A 17,418-nucleotide genomic window follows, 5' to 3' on the forward strand; every position below is an offset into this window, starting at 1 on the left:
AATGAAAGGTGAAAATTGAATGCAGTGGATTAAAGTGAATAGTGACAGAGCTTTAAAGTGAAACAGCTGGTGTAAAAAAGTTGTTTAAAAGAACACACACACACACACACACACACACACACACACACACACACACACACACACACACACACACACACACACACACACTGGCTTCATAAAAGCAGACACCCAGACGCAAACTTCCACTTGAGTCTGAGCCCCCTGCATAAATCATGAGGCAAGAAGCAACAAATATCCCTCCTAGTCTAGACAGCAAGCTCAACAGCTTCTGTCTTCTGTCCACTTTTCCTCTTGTTTTTCTCTTTTTCTGTTTTTCTATAAGCCAAGAGAGGGCATTAAAACCAGCTGGCACAGAGGCCGTGACTCCTGCCATGGTGCAGCAAGTATGAGAGTATACATGAAAGAAACTCTCCAGTCCCCCTCATCTTTCCTAACCCTGTAATGGAGATATGGAGTTAAGGACAGGCAGAAAAAGAGAACATACTAAATAACTATGGTGATATTCAACAATGGCGGTAACACTTTGAACAGCATATGCAGTTGAATGTTGATACTGAAGCAAAGGCGAGAAGCCCACTTTATATCATAAACAGTCATCTGAAGGTAATGGCAGCTTTGGAATAGGCTGACATGCTGTAATTCAGCAACAACATTTCTATTGTTGCTGAATTACAGCAACAACATTTCTATTGTTGCTGTAATTCAGCAACAATAGAAATGTTGGTGAACAAAGGAAAATCGTCCCCTGCTGTGAGGTACAGCACTACAGGGAATACACAGCAACAGCATGCAGAGCAAATAACTGTCATGTTTTATTTATCATCATATTTCACGGAACAGCAACAAAATCCTACTTCTACAATATAATTGTACTATATGACAAGATCCATCTCTATAACAGAGGAAGTGACTTGCATAGTTATGACTTCTAAATTATTGAAAAATGTCAGGTCCACCCACATACAAAATAATTTAAAAGGTGTTCACAGCACAGCAGACAGATGGCAGAGGAGAGGGACTAACAGGCTCAGGTGTATCACACATTAGAGGAGACAACAGTCCATCAGGCCAAGTGCAAGTCTCTTCAAATTTAAAAACTATTGAATGCGGTGCTAAAACTAGTGCAATAGAAGCACATTAAAAGAAAGATAAAGAGTCTCATGACCCACTGGCCATGAGACGGTTTTCAGTGAGTTGGACTGCAGAATGAAGGAGAAGCAGCCAACAAGTGCTCAGAATATGTGGGAACTCTGAAATTGTTGGAAAGGCTTCATGTGATGACCTCATGAAGCTGGGATAATGAATTCCATGATATTGTAATTCAGAAAAATGGCCTTCAAGAGGTGAACAGATGCATTAAATGCAATAACATAAATTATGTCATTCATAATTATCATGCGTATAAAGCGAGTCCATTTACCATTACACACACATTATGAAAAAAGAAATGAAAGCAAAAACATGTTGGATTTAAATTTGGCCTTTAATGGCACATCCTTACATACCTCTGAACCAGATCTGCTACTACTTTTAGATTACTTTACAGAGTTCCTATTTTGAGCACTCGCAGGAGCATGTGTGCAATTTCACCCTAGACCTCACATTTGGAAAAAGAGCAAAGACCAATTTCTGGAGCTGACTAAAACTACTACAACTGCTAACCCACCCCACAGTGTACAAGCACAACCATAGCATAACCAGAAGGATACACATTGCTTTTTTTCACATTCATGAAGTAAATTTTGTCACCTGTTGACTGAGCGTCAACAAAGAATTCAACTGAGGATACATTTGCAACAATGACATTTGGCCATAGCAATAAAATCGTCCCTGCCAGCTGTTCTACTGGCCAAATCTGACAAGTTAAAGGACTGCTGATTTGACACAGTGGAGCAGCACCATCGTGCATCCACAGAGTGATCCAAATGAAGCAGAACAGCTAGAACCAGTGTGGAGGTGTACAGCAAGAGGATCTTGAAGGACCCCTACGGTGAGGAAATCAATGGCTCTGTTTGGGTTCATGTATTTATCCTCCTGAAATTTCTGTCCTGATGAGGGCTGTAAATCATATTCTATGACCTTCCCAGTCTCTAAAAAAAATGGATCTCTAAAAACAACCTTAGGTAGTGTTCTCCACGACCATAACCAAAACACCAAATGAGGATTTTTTTAAAAAAACAACAGCGTTTATTCCTCACGTGCCACCAGAGACTCTTCTGATGGTGCGTGTTGGTCCAACACCTGAGACATTTAATTCTGGTTCATAACGAGGTTAACAAGGGAATTTATTCTCAACTTCTTACATGGGAAAATTACATTCAGGCATTTATATGGAAATTAACAGTCATATTGTTAAACATATGTATGTTTGGAAAAAGCAAGTTTAAATCTCGTGTGTGTGTGTCTTGTCAGTGCCGTTGCATCTTACCGTCACAGGACGGTGTGTCGAGGCTAGCAGTGAATCCACTGTCGCACACACACAGATAGGAGCCTTCTGTGTTGAGACACTTGCCATGAGGGGAACAGAGCTCTGCATCATCTGCACACTCATCAACATCTGGGACAACACATGGAGTGAATGGAGAAAAGTGTGTGTGTGTCATGGTATTCAACACAGTAACACCTGAAACTCATAAATTTACATTCTTTAGTGTGTAATTACATCATCCAACAAATTAATGCATCATCATAAACGTAAGCAGACGCCGGTTTGTGGAAACCGCCATATTGTCCCACCATCTTGAAAACAGTAGCCAAGATGGACACATAATTGTGTTTTATATATGTGGCTAGAGACCGGCCATATGCGTAGTATGCCAAAGGCAGCAGAGAAGAGAAGTCATGCAGGCAAATTTAAATTCATGTCTGCACCTTCTGAATGAAGATATGAAGGATCATACTGATGTTTTATCATCTGAGAAGTGGTCCTGTTCATTAAAGAAGTGAAATGTGAAGAAAAGAGACAACATGACGGGCATCTGGATAAAATGTGATACTCTTCCTCCTCACCTCATCTCCTGAACTGAAGTCAGGGCTCTAACACACGAAAACACGCATAAACCTGCTGATTTATTCCCGATATCTCACAATTACTCACTGTCAGCAGATTAGACATGTGACCCTCCCGTCTCCAGACAGCTGACGAGTCAGCTAAACAACAACAACAGCTGGTTACAAGCTAACATTATGCCAAATAATGTTAGGCTCAAGTTTCCTAAAATCGCACTTTCCCACTGATAAAAAGTTGCATTACATTCTTATATCATATGAGAGTTTATTCGCTAAGTCTCTGAGTCCAACAATATCACATCCACTTCAAGGAAAGTTTCACTAACAGCAGCTAACATCGGCAAAACAGCAGCACTAACTGACAGAGAAGTTCAGGATATCCTCAACAACTCGCCTCATCAGAGAAGCTCTGTCATCAGACAGAAGTGAGCCTTACTGACTCATCGACTTGTACTGGACTCCCGTCACAAAGTTTTACAGCCTTCTTCAGAGTAAACAGACATGGAAAAATATTGGCAGCTGAGGTAAACAGTGGACTGACAGTCTACACTCACTACAGAGGCACAGCAGCCAAAGTTGTTTGTCCTGCAATGCCCATCATAGCTAGGATTCTGCACTTGAATCAGGAGGGGTAAGAAAGCAGAATTCAGTTGACTGTAGTCTGCTACCTATTGACATCTAGTGGTGAGATTTAACACACTACCTTTAACCCCTTAACTGGCAGCAAAAAAATCACCTGACAAAAACTACATAACGCCTTCTGGTTATTATTGGCTCTGAAAAACCCATTTCATAGCCTATTAATCGGCTGCGTCTGGTCCGCGGGCCGAATGAAGTGCATTTATATGGCAGGCTAGACCCGCCCATTTTGACTGACACCTCATTTGGCCAATAATGTTAAGAAATGGGTTTCCCAGAGCCAATAATACTCAGAGGGCGTCACGTAGCTTTGTCAGGTGATTTGGTGCAGCCAGTTACATGATTGGCCGAATGACGTGTCAATAAAAATGGGAGGGTCTAGCCTGCCATATAAAAGGGACTACAAACGGCCCGTCACCGGGCCCTTGCCAGTTAAGGGGTTAAAGAAGCAGCTTACCTCTGCAGCTGGTGCCATTGATCTGGCGGTACCCCTGTGGGCAGGTACAGGTGTAGGAGCCCAGGTTGTTGACGCACTCGCCCACTTCCTTACATGGTCTGGCCTCCTCTATACACTCATTCACATCTAGAACAATAATACACAACACAGGTTGTTCAACTTAAACTGTTATTTAGTGAAATTGAAATACATACATAGGTTGAGTTAACTTTAATATACTGATGAGCATTGCACTACATTAATTTTCCATGAATTTTCCCTAAGGGAGTAATGAAATAATGAATTCATACTTATGAATGTCATGGCCTACCATTTCCTGTCTTCCTCCTTCTCTGACATGCTCTCACTCTCTCCACTATCTGTGTGTCTGTGTTTGTTTACTGACAGCTCGTTTCAGAAGGCGACTCCTTTCCCGTGCCTCTCTGCCCTCCCGAGGAGCCAACCTTAGCTGAAATTTTCCAAAAAGGCCTCATTCTCTCTCTCCCACCTCATTGCCCATAAGACTTGTCGAATTGTTCCAGGGAGCCAAAATGTTCTCAAAACTAGATCTCCAAAACACTTACCACCTGGTCCACATCCACATGGAAAATGAGTGGAAGACAGCTTTCAACACCCAATACACGGTCCTGCCTTTCGGCCTCACCAACACAACAGCGGTGTTCCAGGCGCTGTGGGACTTCCTAAACTACTTAGTGTTCATCTATGTCAGGGACATCCTCATGTTCTCAAAAAAACCCTTACTGATCAACAACATCATGTCCATCAGGTACTTCAAAGACTACTCGAGAACAGACTCTTTGTGAAAGGAGAATAATGTGAATTTGATGTTGAATCAGTGTCATTCCTGGGTTTCATCATGGAGAAGGGGCAGATGAAAGCGGATCCCACCAATGTCCAAGCAGCGGTGGACTGGCCAGTCCCCCTCCTCCCGTAAGCAGCTCCAGTGCTTCTTAGGTACCTTAGCTAACTTTTATCACAGATTCATTCTAACTTACAGCAGGATTGTTGCTCCGCTAACCTCTCTCACCTCTCCCAAGCACCTTTTTCCAGAGGGACTTTACCATGCAACAGACCTTCACCTTCCTGAAGAAGCAGTTTCCCTCCACAAAGCCTGATCCCACTCTCCAGTTCCTCGTGGAGACGGATGCCTCCAGGGTAGGAGCTGTCTTTTCTCAATGTCAGAATGATAAAATGCATCCTTGTGCTTTCTTCTCTTGTTTTCCTTTCCTGGCAGAGCATAGCTACAGTGTTGGAGATTGGGAGCTGCTCGCTGTCAAGCTGGCATTAGAAGAGTGGAGACACTGGCTTGAGGGAGCAGAGAAACCATTCATCATCTTGACATATCACAAGAACCTGGCTTACCTCCAAAGAGCTAAAAGGTTAAACTCATGCCAAGCAAGATGGGTCCTGTTCCTCACTTGCTTTAACTTTGCCATCTCTTACCAGACTGATTCACATAACATCAAACCGGATTGTCCTTTCCCTCCAGTTATGATTCCCCGCAGAAAACAACACCATCTTAGCTTCCTCCTGTGTGGCTGGGACGCTCTCATTAGACCTAAAGTACCTGGTCTAAACTGCTCATCAAGATGAGCCATATTCTGGAGGTGCTCCTGCCAATCAACTGTATGTTCCATCAACTATAAGATCACTGGTAATGCACTGAGGATGCAAAGCAAAATTTACTTGCCACCCAGGCAGAAATCAAACCGTAACCTTCCTTCAAAGACTTTGTCTGGGAATTCCTCAAGACATGGTCTCAGTAGCCTTGAGGCGACTGTTGTGATTTGGCACTATATAAATGAAATTGAATTGAACCAGGAACCGGAAGCAGCTCTGGTGTGTGGCATCCTCTCACCAGACCACCTGGAGTTCTCAACCTGCATGGGACGCGTATACTCACAACTCCCTCACAATCTGCTGCCACCAGTCTCTCACCATTTGAAATCTTCCCATAGCAGGAAGGCGAGCTCTTTCTGCCGTCTGTCCAACAGCACCTCCACCGTTGCCTCCGCCTGTGGAGGGCCACCCAGGCGGCATTGCTCGGGACTGCCAAGCAAAACAGGTGTCGGGCAGATTGCCACAGAGTACCTGCATCAACCTGCACCCCCAAGTCAAAAGGTTTGGCTTTCCACTAAAAATATCTAACTGCACACAGAATCTAAGAAACTGTTGCACCGCTTCACTGGACCATTTCAAATCCTCTTTGTTATGAATCCTGTGGCTGTTCGTCTGAGGTTACCCAAGCACATGCAGATCAACAACGCCTTCCGTGTTTCCCAGATCAAGGCTGTTCAGTCAAGTCCTCTGTTCCCTTCGTCTTCACTGAATTTATTCAGCTGGCATCAACATCAGGATAACTGATGGGATATCCTCCCACCATTAATGAAAATATTAAATTAATTTAGAAGTCTTGATAACATTAAAGATCCATTTCATAACAGAAAACCCTTCAGCAGACATCATGTGTAAATGGTAAATGGACTAGTTCTTATATAGCGCTTTTCTACTCAGTCAGAGCACTCAAAGCGCTTATACAACTTGTTTACATTCACCCATGCACACCCATTCATACAAGCACTTCCATGTTTACTAAGCTACCGTATTTTCCGGAGTATAAGTTGCACTTTTTTTCATAGTTTGGCTGGGGGTGCGACCTATACTCCGGAGCGACGTATATGTGACATTTATAACACATGAACCAAAATACTCCAGCCACTTGACATCTCCGTGAACTGCAGCTTTAAGGCAGTCTTGCGTAACCTGTGGGCGCAGTGGATGATGGACGGAGAGCACAGCTTAACGGCAACTGGGAGAATGCGCCACCCAACTTTCCTGGAAGTCATTGGATGGATCAAGAAAACATGGGCTTCAGTGACAAACCATCCTGTTGGGATTCAGAAAGGCTGGAATAATTGGAACTGCAGCTGACGACGAGTCTGACTAACGCGACACAGAAGAGGAAGCGGCGCTTCGTCTACGGAGTGTACGGAATTGTTTAGAAGTGACACCGAGGATGAAGAATTCAATGGATTGATGGTTTGGTTAACTTGTTAGTATGTTCTTTATGCTATGGTTATCTGAATAACTTAATGTTACGTTAACATACCGAACACGTGTTCGTTGTGCGTCATGTACCTGAATGTGTTACGTTAGCATAACGTAGGCGTAACCGTGTTCGTCCTGTTCTTTAATCCATTATTATTTTAAATTGCCGTTCAAGATGGAATTTCTGCTCTGGGTCTCGGATTATATCAACCCCCCTTCCCCAAAAAAAGTGCGACTTATAGTCCAGTGCGACCTATATATGTTTTTTTCTTCTTTATTATGCATTTTTTGGCTGGTGCGACCTATACTCCGGAGCGACGTATAGTCCGAAAAATACGGTAAGTGCTTTTTAATTAGCTAACACTCACACACATTCATACTCCGACGGGACGGTCGGAGAGCAACTTGGGGTTAAGTATCTTGCCCAAGGATACATTGGCATGTAGCCTGGAGTAACCAGGAATCGAACCGCTGACCTTCTGATCAGTAGGTGACCCGCTCTACCTACTGAGCTACAGCCACCCCCATGTGTCCTTCCGTAAAACTATTTTGCCCGGACGGAAGAACAGACAGACAATATCGTGTTTCACATCTTTGAAGATTAAATAATATTTACCAAATTTCATGGTGCAACTCTTTGTGGTTTTGTAGTGTATAGACAGGAAAGGTAAAAACCTCATGGACAGAATGCCTGGGTGGAGGGATGGACAGACAGATGGTACGACGATAATATCCTTTATATATAAAACCTGTGCACCGAGATCTTCATGTTGTGAGTTTCCATGGCTCACTCCTGTGGGTGGAATGTGTAGGTGGGTCCATATAGTGCATATATCATACCATCACACTGGTCTCTAGCTGGCGACACTCTGAAGCCTGGTCCACACACACAGATAAAGGAGCCTTCGGTATTCTGGCAGTGGCCTCTGACACAGACTCTCTGATCCTGGCACTCATCTATATCTGAAACAACACCAACAACAGAATGCAAAGTTTAAACTATGGATTTCTCACACAGCAGATAAACAGTGCGCTGAGTTCTTCTCTCAGTTAATTAATATGTAAGCGAACTGCTGTAAAGACAAGCTGTAAACAATAATGAACAAGGTGCTTAAGACCGACTCACTGCAGTGTTTTCTCGTATGCAGTGAAAACAGTGTGTGTTACACAAAACTGATCTAAACTTCTGTTAATGACCCTTGATGTGTGTAGTTATTAAAAAATTCTATAACCACCACAGAGTACTGCCCAACAGCTCAGTGACTGTGGCTCTTCAGCATACTGAAGCAAAATTTATGACTTATTTGTGTAGCTTGGTCCATCAGCTCTAATAGTTATATTCACACTTTGCACACGGACTCAGCATACACAGTCCTGAATGATCAGGCCTCACCACATCTTAAAGACCATATTATCCCAGTAGAGCACTTTGCTCTCAGAATGCAGGTTATTTGTGGTTCCTAGATAAAGTACAATGGGAGGCAAAGCCTTCAGCTGTCGGGCCTCTCTCCTGTAGAAGCAGCTCCCAGTTTGAGCTCAGGGGACATACACCTTCTCTACGTTTAACACTGGATTGACACTTTCTTTTTGATAAAGCTTATAGTTAAAGCTAGATCAGATGAGCCTGCAACACGTGCTTTCTGCTGAGCGACGTCCCCTGATGTATTAAGCACTTCTTCTCCATTCCCACTCTTCTCACTCCCTTCATTTATATGCCACTTTGCATGTGATTAACTTTTATATATTTTGTCATTTTTGTTGTTCGTGGTCTCTCTATGCTCCCTTTTTTTGTCTTTTCAGATGGCTGCTGCTCCCTGAGCCTGGATCTGCTGGCGGACTCTTCCTGTTAAGAGCGAGTTCTTCCTCCACACTTTCACCAATTTCCTGTTCATAGGGGACTGTCTGAACATTGGGTTCTACACTTTAAAATATTAAGCACCCTGAGATGACATTAGCTTTGTGTGTTAGTGCTATGGACAAGAATCCCATTATAAATCATATCAAAACACTAAATCGCTGTAAACCAACTGATTAAAAAAAAAACTCAGTTACTAATTTTTTTCACTCCCTGATGCTTGCTGATTTAAGCAAGCAACTTCTCCCCTGAAAATGTTATCAACAGTATCACCATAACTACAGAAAGTGACTGCCGAAGAACTCCGTTGTTATAAGCTGATTTCTGAGGAGTAAAAATTGCAGTCTCATGCAAACATTCAGTTTCAATTCAATTTTATATACATAGCACCAAACCACGACAACAATCACCTCAAGCTGCTTTATACTGTAAGGTAAATGGTTTAACTTCTATGAAGGACTGTGTGGCATAGCCTAATTATTTCCTCTTGCTGCCATCACCATTCTCTGCCACCCCCACAGTGGCTTGGCCTGCCTGACATGGTGAGTAAAAACCTCACATCTAACCCCATGTCACATGGCATACAGGAGTGGCAAAGCACTGAAAGAGGAGAGATGGGCACACCTTTGGTTTCTGCTAGAAATAATAGCATTTCCAGGAAAGTGTGGGACCGTACTGTGAATAATCTGGAGTGGTTTGTAATTTTATTGCTCGACTGGTAGGGTATATTATTTAGCATCTGTTTTCTGGGTCTGTTAGACCGTGTGTTGACAGCCAGACACGCACACCATGAGGCTAAGATGTAAGCTAACTATTCAGAGAAAGTTACACTAAAATTAATTTTAAAAAACGATTGGACACCACAGACAGGTATTAGACATACACCAGCACAGGGTGTTCTCTACGATGTTACTGTACCTTTAACACACAAGGGAAATCTACTTTTCTATCTGCTTGTGAAAAATGTACTCTTTTCTGTATTTGGATCATACCATAGTGGCTTATGCAGAAAGTTGTTACACATTAAAACTGATTTCTATTGTTTTGGGGTTTTTTTAATAATCATAGACATTTTCACACATAGTTTTGCCAAGGTTTACCTTAAACAAAATACAATATTTTAACCTTATGATCAAATAATTTAATCAAAGTTAAAAAAGAAAGAACAACAAAGCCTAAAGAAAAAAGAAAAGTTAAACCTTTCATATTTAGTTATTACTTTAGATACTCACACTTTTATTATTGTTATTATGTTATAATATATATTAATTTATTATTGTGCCTTATCCGCATAGTTATTTTTCCAGGTTTCCAGTGCTTTTTTTGGTATGTTGCCTTTTTTCCTTCTTTCGTTGTTGCAGCATTTGAATTGTTTTGGTTAGTTTAGTGGTGCTCTGTCCCCTTTTTCTTTCTTCTCCCCATTATCTCTCTCTTTTTTTCCCCCCGCAGCCTGTCAGCTGGAATTACTACATGTATATGTACACAAATAAATAAAAAATTATTATTGTTCACTAAGTTGCTACCATCTAAAACTGATGAGTGTCGCTATCTCTCTGGATTCATCTGAAAACTAGTAACACAAGTTTTACTCTGCACTTAGCAGAAAATGAAGAAATGCTAGTGTCACTTAAATCTTGGTACTTGTCAGTGATTTCAGTCTCATTATGACATTAGTGCACTGTTAATATTTTCCTCATATTGTACAGTAATGTTTTACGCCCTTCAGGTACAACCAAAGAAATTCTTAGTTTAGCCACATTTTTAGGTAAAGCAACTTTGAAGCCTAACATTGCAGTAAGGTCCAAAAACATAGACATGCACATACTGCGAGTGTAAAGACCTACCTACACACTCGCCTCCCTGGCCTAAGAAGCCTTGAGGACAGGAGCCACAGGTGTAACCCCCCGGCTCATTGAAGCAGATTCCAGAAGGACACACTAGCCTGTTTTCACATTCATCGATATCTGAGAAGAAAACAGAGTTGACAAAAGCAATGCAATAGAGATCATTTATTTAATGTGTAGCTTTATTCAAAAATGTTTATTCAGTATTCATTTTTGTTTTAGCTCTGGTTTTGGTCTCTACCAGCTCTTTAGCTGCTGAATGCTCCACTGTGTGTCTGTTTGTTGTTTGGGATCCAGATAGTTCACCAGCTTTACTGAAAAGAGTGACTTTTCTAACTCTGAATCACTAAACCTGTTTTTATAATGTCATATTTTCCACACCAACAGCCTTAAAAAGCTGCAGAACACCACCCGCTCAACACCACACAGCAGACAGACATAAATGAGCTGGTGAACACAGTTTAACTGTGAACACTGAGATCTAAGTCATAAGTGACAACCCTAATGCTATATTTTTATGAAAGCCAAAACAGACTATTTGGGGTGGAAATGTATCTAGTTTTTGTCATTTAGAATTATTATTTTCTTTATTTCACAGTAGCTAAGAATAATTTAATTAACAAAGAACATATTCTGATTGCCGAGAGTTAGAATTATGGTTAGAGTTGGGGTCGTTATGGAAGGTGACTTGGACCTCAGACAGTTAAAGAGCAACTCGTGAATTGGGAACTGGTAGAGACCAAAAACAGAGCTAAAAGACTGAGACTGTTGGACTTGAATAAACATGGATCTTAGGCGTGGGCTACTGTATATCCCAGGGTATTTAAAAATCACATTGATATGATCTTCCAATACATACAGGTGCTGGTCATAAAATTAGAATATCATGAAAAAGTTGATTTATTTCAGTAATTCCATTCAAAAAGTGAAACTTGTATATTATATTCATTCATTACACACTGACTGATATATTTCAAATGTTTGTTTCTTTTAATTTTGATGATTATAACTGATGAAAACCCCAAATTCAGGATCTCAGAAAATTAGAATATTGTGAAAAGGTTCAATATTGAAGACACCTGGTGCCACACTCTAATCAGCTAATTAACTCCAAACACCTGCAAAGGCCTTTAAATGGTCTCTCAGTCTAGTTCTGTAGGCTACACAATCATGGGGAAGACTGCTGACTTGACAGCTGTCCAAAAGATGAACATTGACACCTCGCACAAGGAGGGCGAGACACAAAGGTCATTGCTAAAGAGGCTGGCTGTTCACAAAGCTCTGTGTACAAGCACATTAATAGAGAGGCGAAGGGAAGGAAAAGATGTGGTAGAAAAAAGTGTCCAACAACAGGGATAACTGCACCCTGGAGAGGATTGTGGAACAAAAGCCATTCAAAAACGTGGGGGAGATTCACAAAGAGTGGACTGCAGCTGGAGTCAGTGCTTCAAGAACCACCACACACAGACGTATGCAGACATGGGTTTCAGCTGTCGCAGTCCTTGTTTTAGAGCACTTCATGCTTCCTGCTGCTGACCAACTTTATGGAGATGCAGACTTCATTTTCCAACAGGACTTATCACCTGCACACAGTGCCAAAGCCACCAGTACCTGCTTTAAGGACTGTGGTATCCCTGTTCTTAATTGGCCAGCAAACTCGCCTGACCTTTAACCCCATAGAAAAATCTATGGGCTATTGTGAAGACGAAGATGTGATACACCAGACCCAACAATTCAGATGAGCTGAAGGCCACTATCAGAGCAACCTGGGCTCTCATAACACCTGAGCAGTGCCACAGACTGATCGACTCCATGCCACGTTGCATTGCTGCAGTAATCCAGGCAAAAGGAGCCCCAACTAAGTACTGAGTGCTGTACATGTTCATAGTTTTCATGTTCATACTTTTCAGTTGGCCAACATTTCTAAAAATCCTTTTTTTGTATTGTAATATTCTAATTTTCTGAGATTCTGAATTTGGAGTTTTCATTAGTTGTCAGTTATAATCATCAAAATTAAAAGAAACAAACATTTGAAATATATCAGTCCGTGTGTAATGAATGAATATAATATACAAGTTTTTTGAATGGAATTACTGAAATAAATCAACTTTTTCATGATATTCTAATTTTATGACCAGCACCTTTATTGTTGAAAAACAAACAAAAAGATCCCTGACCAAAAAAAAAAAAAAAAAGACTTAATGGAGGTTTTCACCCTATGAGAAGTAGCAGTGTAGACAGGTTCACCAGTCAAATATGTATTGTAGAAAACCTTTCACCACAGTGTAATGATTCTTTACTAGGACATCTAAAAATGAAATTTCTCTTTTAGTCTATTTTGTATTAATCTTATTAATAGACACCATGGCTGCAAATCCACATGCACGTAAACCTCTCAAAGAAGTCATGATCTGATCCTCTGCAGCTGAGAAGAGATTTTATTGCAGCTATGGGGAAATAATCATCAGGCCTGTTTGCCCTCTGAGCCCTAATTCAGTATCATTTTGGTGGGTGGGGAGAGCTGCATTGAAATGGCAGGAAACCACGTAATGACACAGTGCCTCATATTCATATCCCAATAAGGCCAATAAACAGGGAGGAGGGTGGTGCACATGCTGGTAACAGTGCGGTCGCTGGTCTCATCCAAGATTCCACTGGCTCAGAATTCTATCAGAATGCACTTGTTAGCGAGCGGAGCCTAGTTTGACCGAGTGCTGACCAATGCCAGATGTTATGGGTGTGCATAGCATACATGCTGTCCTAGTGCTTGATGTTACATTTGATTTGACAGTAAATATTCCTCCGTGCACTGATAATTTTGTCTAATGTTTATTCCAGAGCGAGCTGCAGCATATGATAAATATATTTTAGATATTCATGCTGCACTGGGGCCAGTTTAACAAAGACACTATATTTACTATTAAAATCGGGCGGTAAACCAGGCTGATTCCATGATAATTCGCAGACTTCTCTTCCATCAAATTAACCGGTTCTTGAACCAGTTCCTTTCAGGATTCTTGGCACTGGGGTGCAATCCAGCAAATCTGCACATTTCCACCAGCTTTCCACGCAATGGTTCTGAAACTTCTTTCTGGCATACCCGACTTCAGAAGCCAAAAAAGTTTACATTCAACAGCTCACAATTTTTATCAGTCATCAACCAAAAAAAGGGGGCGACTGAAAGGGAAAGAAAATTCTGATGCTATCGTGCTTGCTTTGATTTCACTGATAATTCACTTGATTTCTTTTTTTCTGACACTTTTAGTAGGTTGCACCTTAGTCCCATGACCAGTCAGACTCGATGTTTTTCTGTGATGTCAAGGGTTACATTTTTGGACAGTGTAATGTGGAAGCTGAAAACAGATCATATGCTAAATTAATGGTGTTGGGAAAACAGCCGTTTGTTGCTGTTTATATATTTTCGACTTGGGTTATTAATTTCACACATCATACTTTAATTGCAGGAGACTGATTCTGTGAGCTTTAGAAAAGCTCTGGGTAAAATCATGTGGCTCTTGCTCCCATTACACACTGCATACAAAGCCTGTTCTTAGTGAGTCCAAACTGCACAAAATGATCTTTGACCTCAATAGCCAACTCTGACCATTAGATTAGGGGGGTGGCTGTAGCTCAGTAGGTAGAGCAGGTCACCTACTGATCAGAAGGTCAGCGGTTCGATTCCTGGCTACTCCAGGCTACATGCCAATGTATCCTTGGGCAAGATACTTAACCCCAAGTTGCTCTCCGACCGTCCCGTCGGAGTATGAATGCGTATGAATGATAGTTAATTAAAAAAAGCACTTAGCTTAGCAAAACATGGAAGTGCTTGTATGAATGGGAGTGAATGGGTGAATGTAAACATGTTGTAATAGCGCTTTGAGTGCTCATACTGAGTAGAAAAGCGCTATATAAGAGCTAGTCCATTTCTTACCTACACAGGTGGTTTGGGCATCATCCAGGTGGTATCCTTCTTCACAGTGGCAGATGTAGCTCTCAGCTGTGTTGTAACAAATCCCGTGGCCACAAATATAAGGGTTGATCTGGCACTCATCTACCTCTGGGCCAGAAGAGAGACAGGAGAGCACTAATGGAGCAGCAGTTTTAAGAGCTAATAATGTGTCCCACGACTTACTATAAAGAGCTTCAAGGAACCACAGCATACCATTAATGTACCACAAGTTAACAGCTTAATAAAAAAGCACCACAAGTTCACAAAATCTACCACAAAGTAACTGACTGCAGAGCAGGTGACTGAATTAAAACCATATCACTGATTATTGACAGCTAATCTCTGCATCTCATGAAGAAAGTCTTTCAAATAAATATATTACATTGTAACTATCCTTGTGAGGCGCTTTTGAAAGTAAATCCTTTTCAGTTTATTGTTGGTAATGTTGAGATGTGAATTTGCACCACAGCAAATGTCCTTGACAGTAAGCGATGTAGTTACTGCACAACTGATTTGTGTCACATAGCTCGGAGAGCTACGATGTGGGTTAGTTCTGAGTGAACATGTGTTACTGGACATGTTCGATACTTAGAGTAGTTTCACCAAGTTTTAAGAAGAAGAAGTGGACGAGCACTTAATATGAAAAAAGAATTACACAGTATTCAAACTATCCATAACCAAGAGTCCATCCACACAGCACAGAGACACATGCAGTCAGAAGTATTTGGACAATGACACAATTTTTGTTATTTTGTCTGGATATTAAATCAAGAATTAATTAATGCAGAATTTTTAATTCAAGGGTTTAACAAAAATACTGCATTAAACTCAAAGACACATTTTCAGAGACTCAAAAGTATTTGGCCTACTGACTGACAAGCACGTTCCCTCTTTATTCTGTGAACAGATAAAAGCTCTGGAGTTGATTCAAAGTCTGGAACTTGCATTTTCTAGCTGTTCTCTATAACTCTCAATATGAGGTCCAGTGCAAGTGAAAGAGGAAATCATTAGACCAAGAAGACCACAGAAGACACAGAATTGTTTCCTTGGTTAGGTCAAACAGCTTCACAACATCCATCAAAGTCGAGAACATGCTCAAGGAGGTAGGCCTATCACTGTTAAAGTGCAAACTACTGGTTACACTCAAGAACAACGGCCAGATTAGACTTTGCCTGAAGAAATCTAAAAGAGCTTAAACAGTTCTGAAAAAAGTTATTGGGATTGTTCAAACTAAGATTAAGTTTACTAGAATGATGGGAAGAGAAACATATCGAGAAGGACAGAAACAGTTTGCGAGTCGAAGCACGCCACATCATCTGTCGGACAATGGGCATGTGTAGCTGCCAGTGGAAGCAGGCCCTTAGAGTTTATTGATGATGTGATTTCTGATAGAAGTAGCAGGATGAATTTTGAAGTGTGCAGGGCTGAATCTCTGCTCAGATTCAGACACATGCTGCAAAACTGTCAGACAGCGCTTCAAAGTACAAATGGCTAATAATCTAAGGCCTACTGAAAAAGCAACTCTGAAGTTTCTAGGTTCTCAACCCATTACAGCAAGCATACAGCATTTTCAGTTACTGTAGACGAAACTGAATACAGACAGACCCACAGAGAAGCAGCAGCCGTGGTGGGCCCTGAGTTTATCCAGGTATGTGCTGCACCTGGATAATGCCCAGCCACATGTGGTCAGCTGCAATAAAAGCCTGGCAGTGCATCTCAAGGGATGAAACACAGCATTTGATGATGTTTGTGGGCAATCAGGCAGTCACTGACTCCAAATGATTTTCATCTAAGTATTAAAAAAATTATTTTATTTAAAATTATGTTAATTTACTCAAATTTACTTTTGAGGCTCTGACAATGAGGGACTACGTATAAAAATGGTTGTCATTCCTAATACAGTTGTGCTCAAAAGTTTACATACCCCGGTAGGACTTTTTCTTTCGTGGCCTTTTTTCAGAGAATATGAATGATAACTCAAAAACATCTTTTCAACTCATGCTTAGTGGCTGGGTGTTTATCAATAAATGGTTTCACCCAACCACTAAGCATGAGTGGAAAAGAAGTTTTTGTGTTATCATTGTCAAAGGTTTGCAAATAAGGGCCATCTAACTTATAAATGCACACAGATTGGCAACATGTTGCCATCAGTATGAATGAGTCTTTGTCAATGAGCACAACTCAAGGGGACTCACCTCAACTGGCTGCCAGCTAGCTATGGTTATAGTCCTATAGAACAGGAAGGTTGCTGAGCACATGCGCGAATGTGAATTTCTTTTAAATGTGAATTTCAGCCTTTGTAGACAGCAACATATGTGATTTTCAATGCTTTATTACTGTTAATTGCTGTATTATCAGAAAAAGATTGCATGCATTTGGCATCTTGATCCTATTCAATCACAGACTCCATCTTATGGCAACATTTCTGGCAGGTTTTAGTTTTTGGTATGCTTGACAATCTCATTTTGCAGCAAAATTTTATCTTCTTGGATAAAACAGATACTAACAAAGTTTGAAGGCATAATTTGCAGTTGAAAAGGTGATAAATCACAATAAATATTGTTGCAATACTCAGCAAATTGGAAAAAATTGCAGT

General features: G+C 41.0%; 1 protein-coding gene across 5 annotated transcripts in view; it reads right to left on the minus strand.

Annotated features, from left to right (window-relative positions):
- The window catches only part of ltbp1 (latent transforming growth factor beta binding protein 1), a 163,781-nt gene that overhangs the window by 15,383 nt on the left and 130,980 nt on the right, over nucleotides 1–17,418 (minus strand). For all 5 annotated transcript variants that reach the window (XM_030725227.1, XM_030725225.1, XM_030725226.1 and 2 more), the window contains 5 exons: nucleotides 14,805–14,930; nucleotides 10,874–10,993; nucleotides 8,015–8,137; nucleotides 4,127–4,252; nucleotides 2,450–2,578 (listed from right to left, as the gene is read on the minus strand). In XM_030725227.1, coding sequence (XP_030581087.1) covers nucleotides 2,450–2,578; nucleotides 4,127–4,252; nucleotides 8,015–8,137; nucleotides 10,874–10,993; nucleotides 14,805–14,930 — 624 coding nt within the window. The remainder of the gene's footprint in view (nucleotides 1–2,449; nucleotides 2,579–4,126; nucleotides 4,253–8,014; nucleotides 8,138–10,873; nucleotides 10,994–14,804; nucleotides 14,931–17,418) is intronic.

Source organism: Archocentrus centrarchus, unplaced genomic scaffold, assembly GCF_007364275.1.
Source record: "Archocentrus centrarchus isolate MPI-CPG fArcCen1 unplaced genomic scaffold, fArcCen1 scaffold_50_ctg1, whole genome shotgun sequence".
NCBI classification, from domain to species: Eukaryota; Metazoa; Chordata; class Actinopteri; order Cichliformes; family Cichlidae; genus Archocentrus; species Archocentrus centrarchus.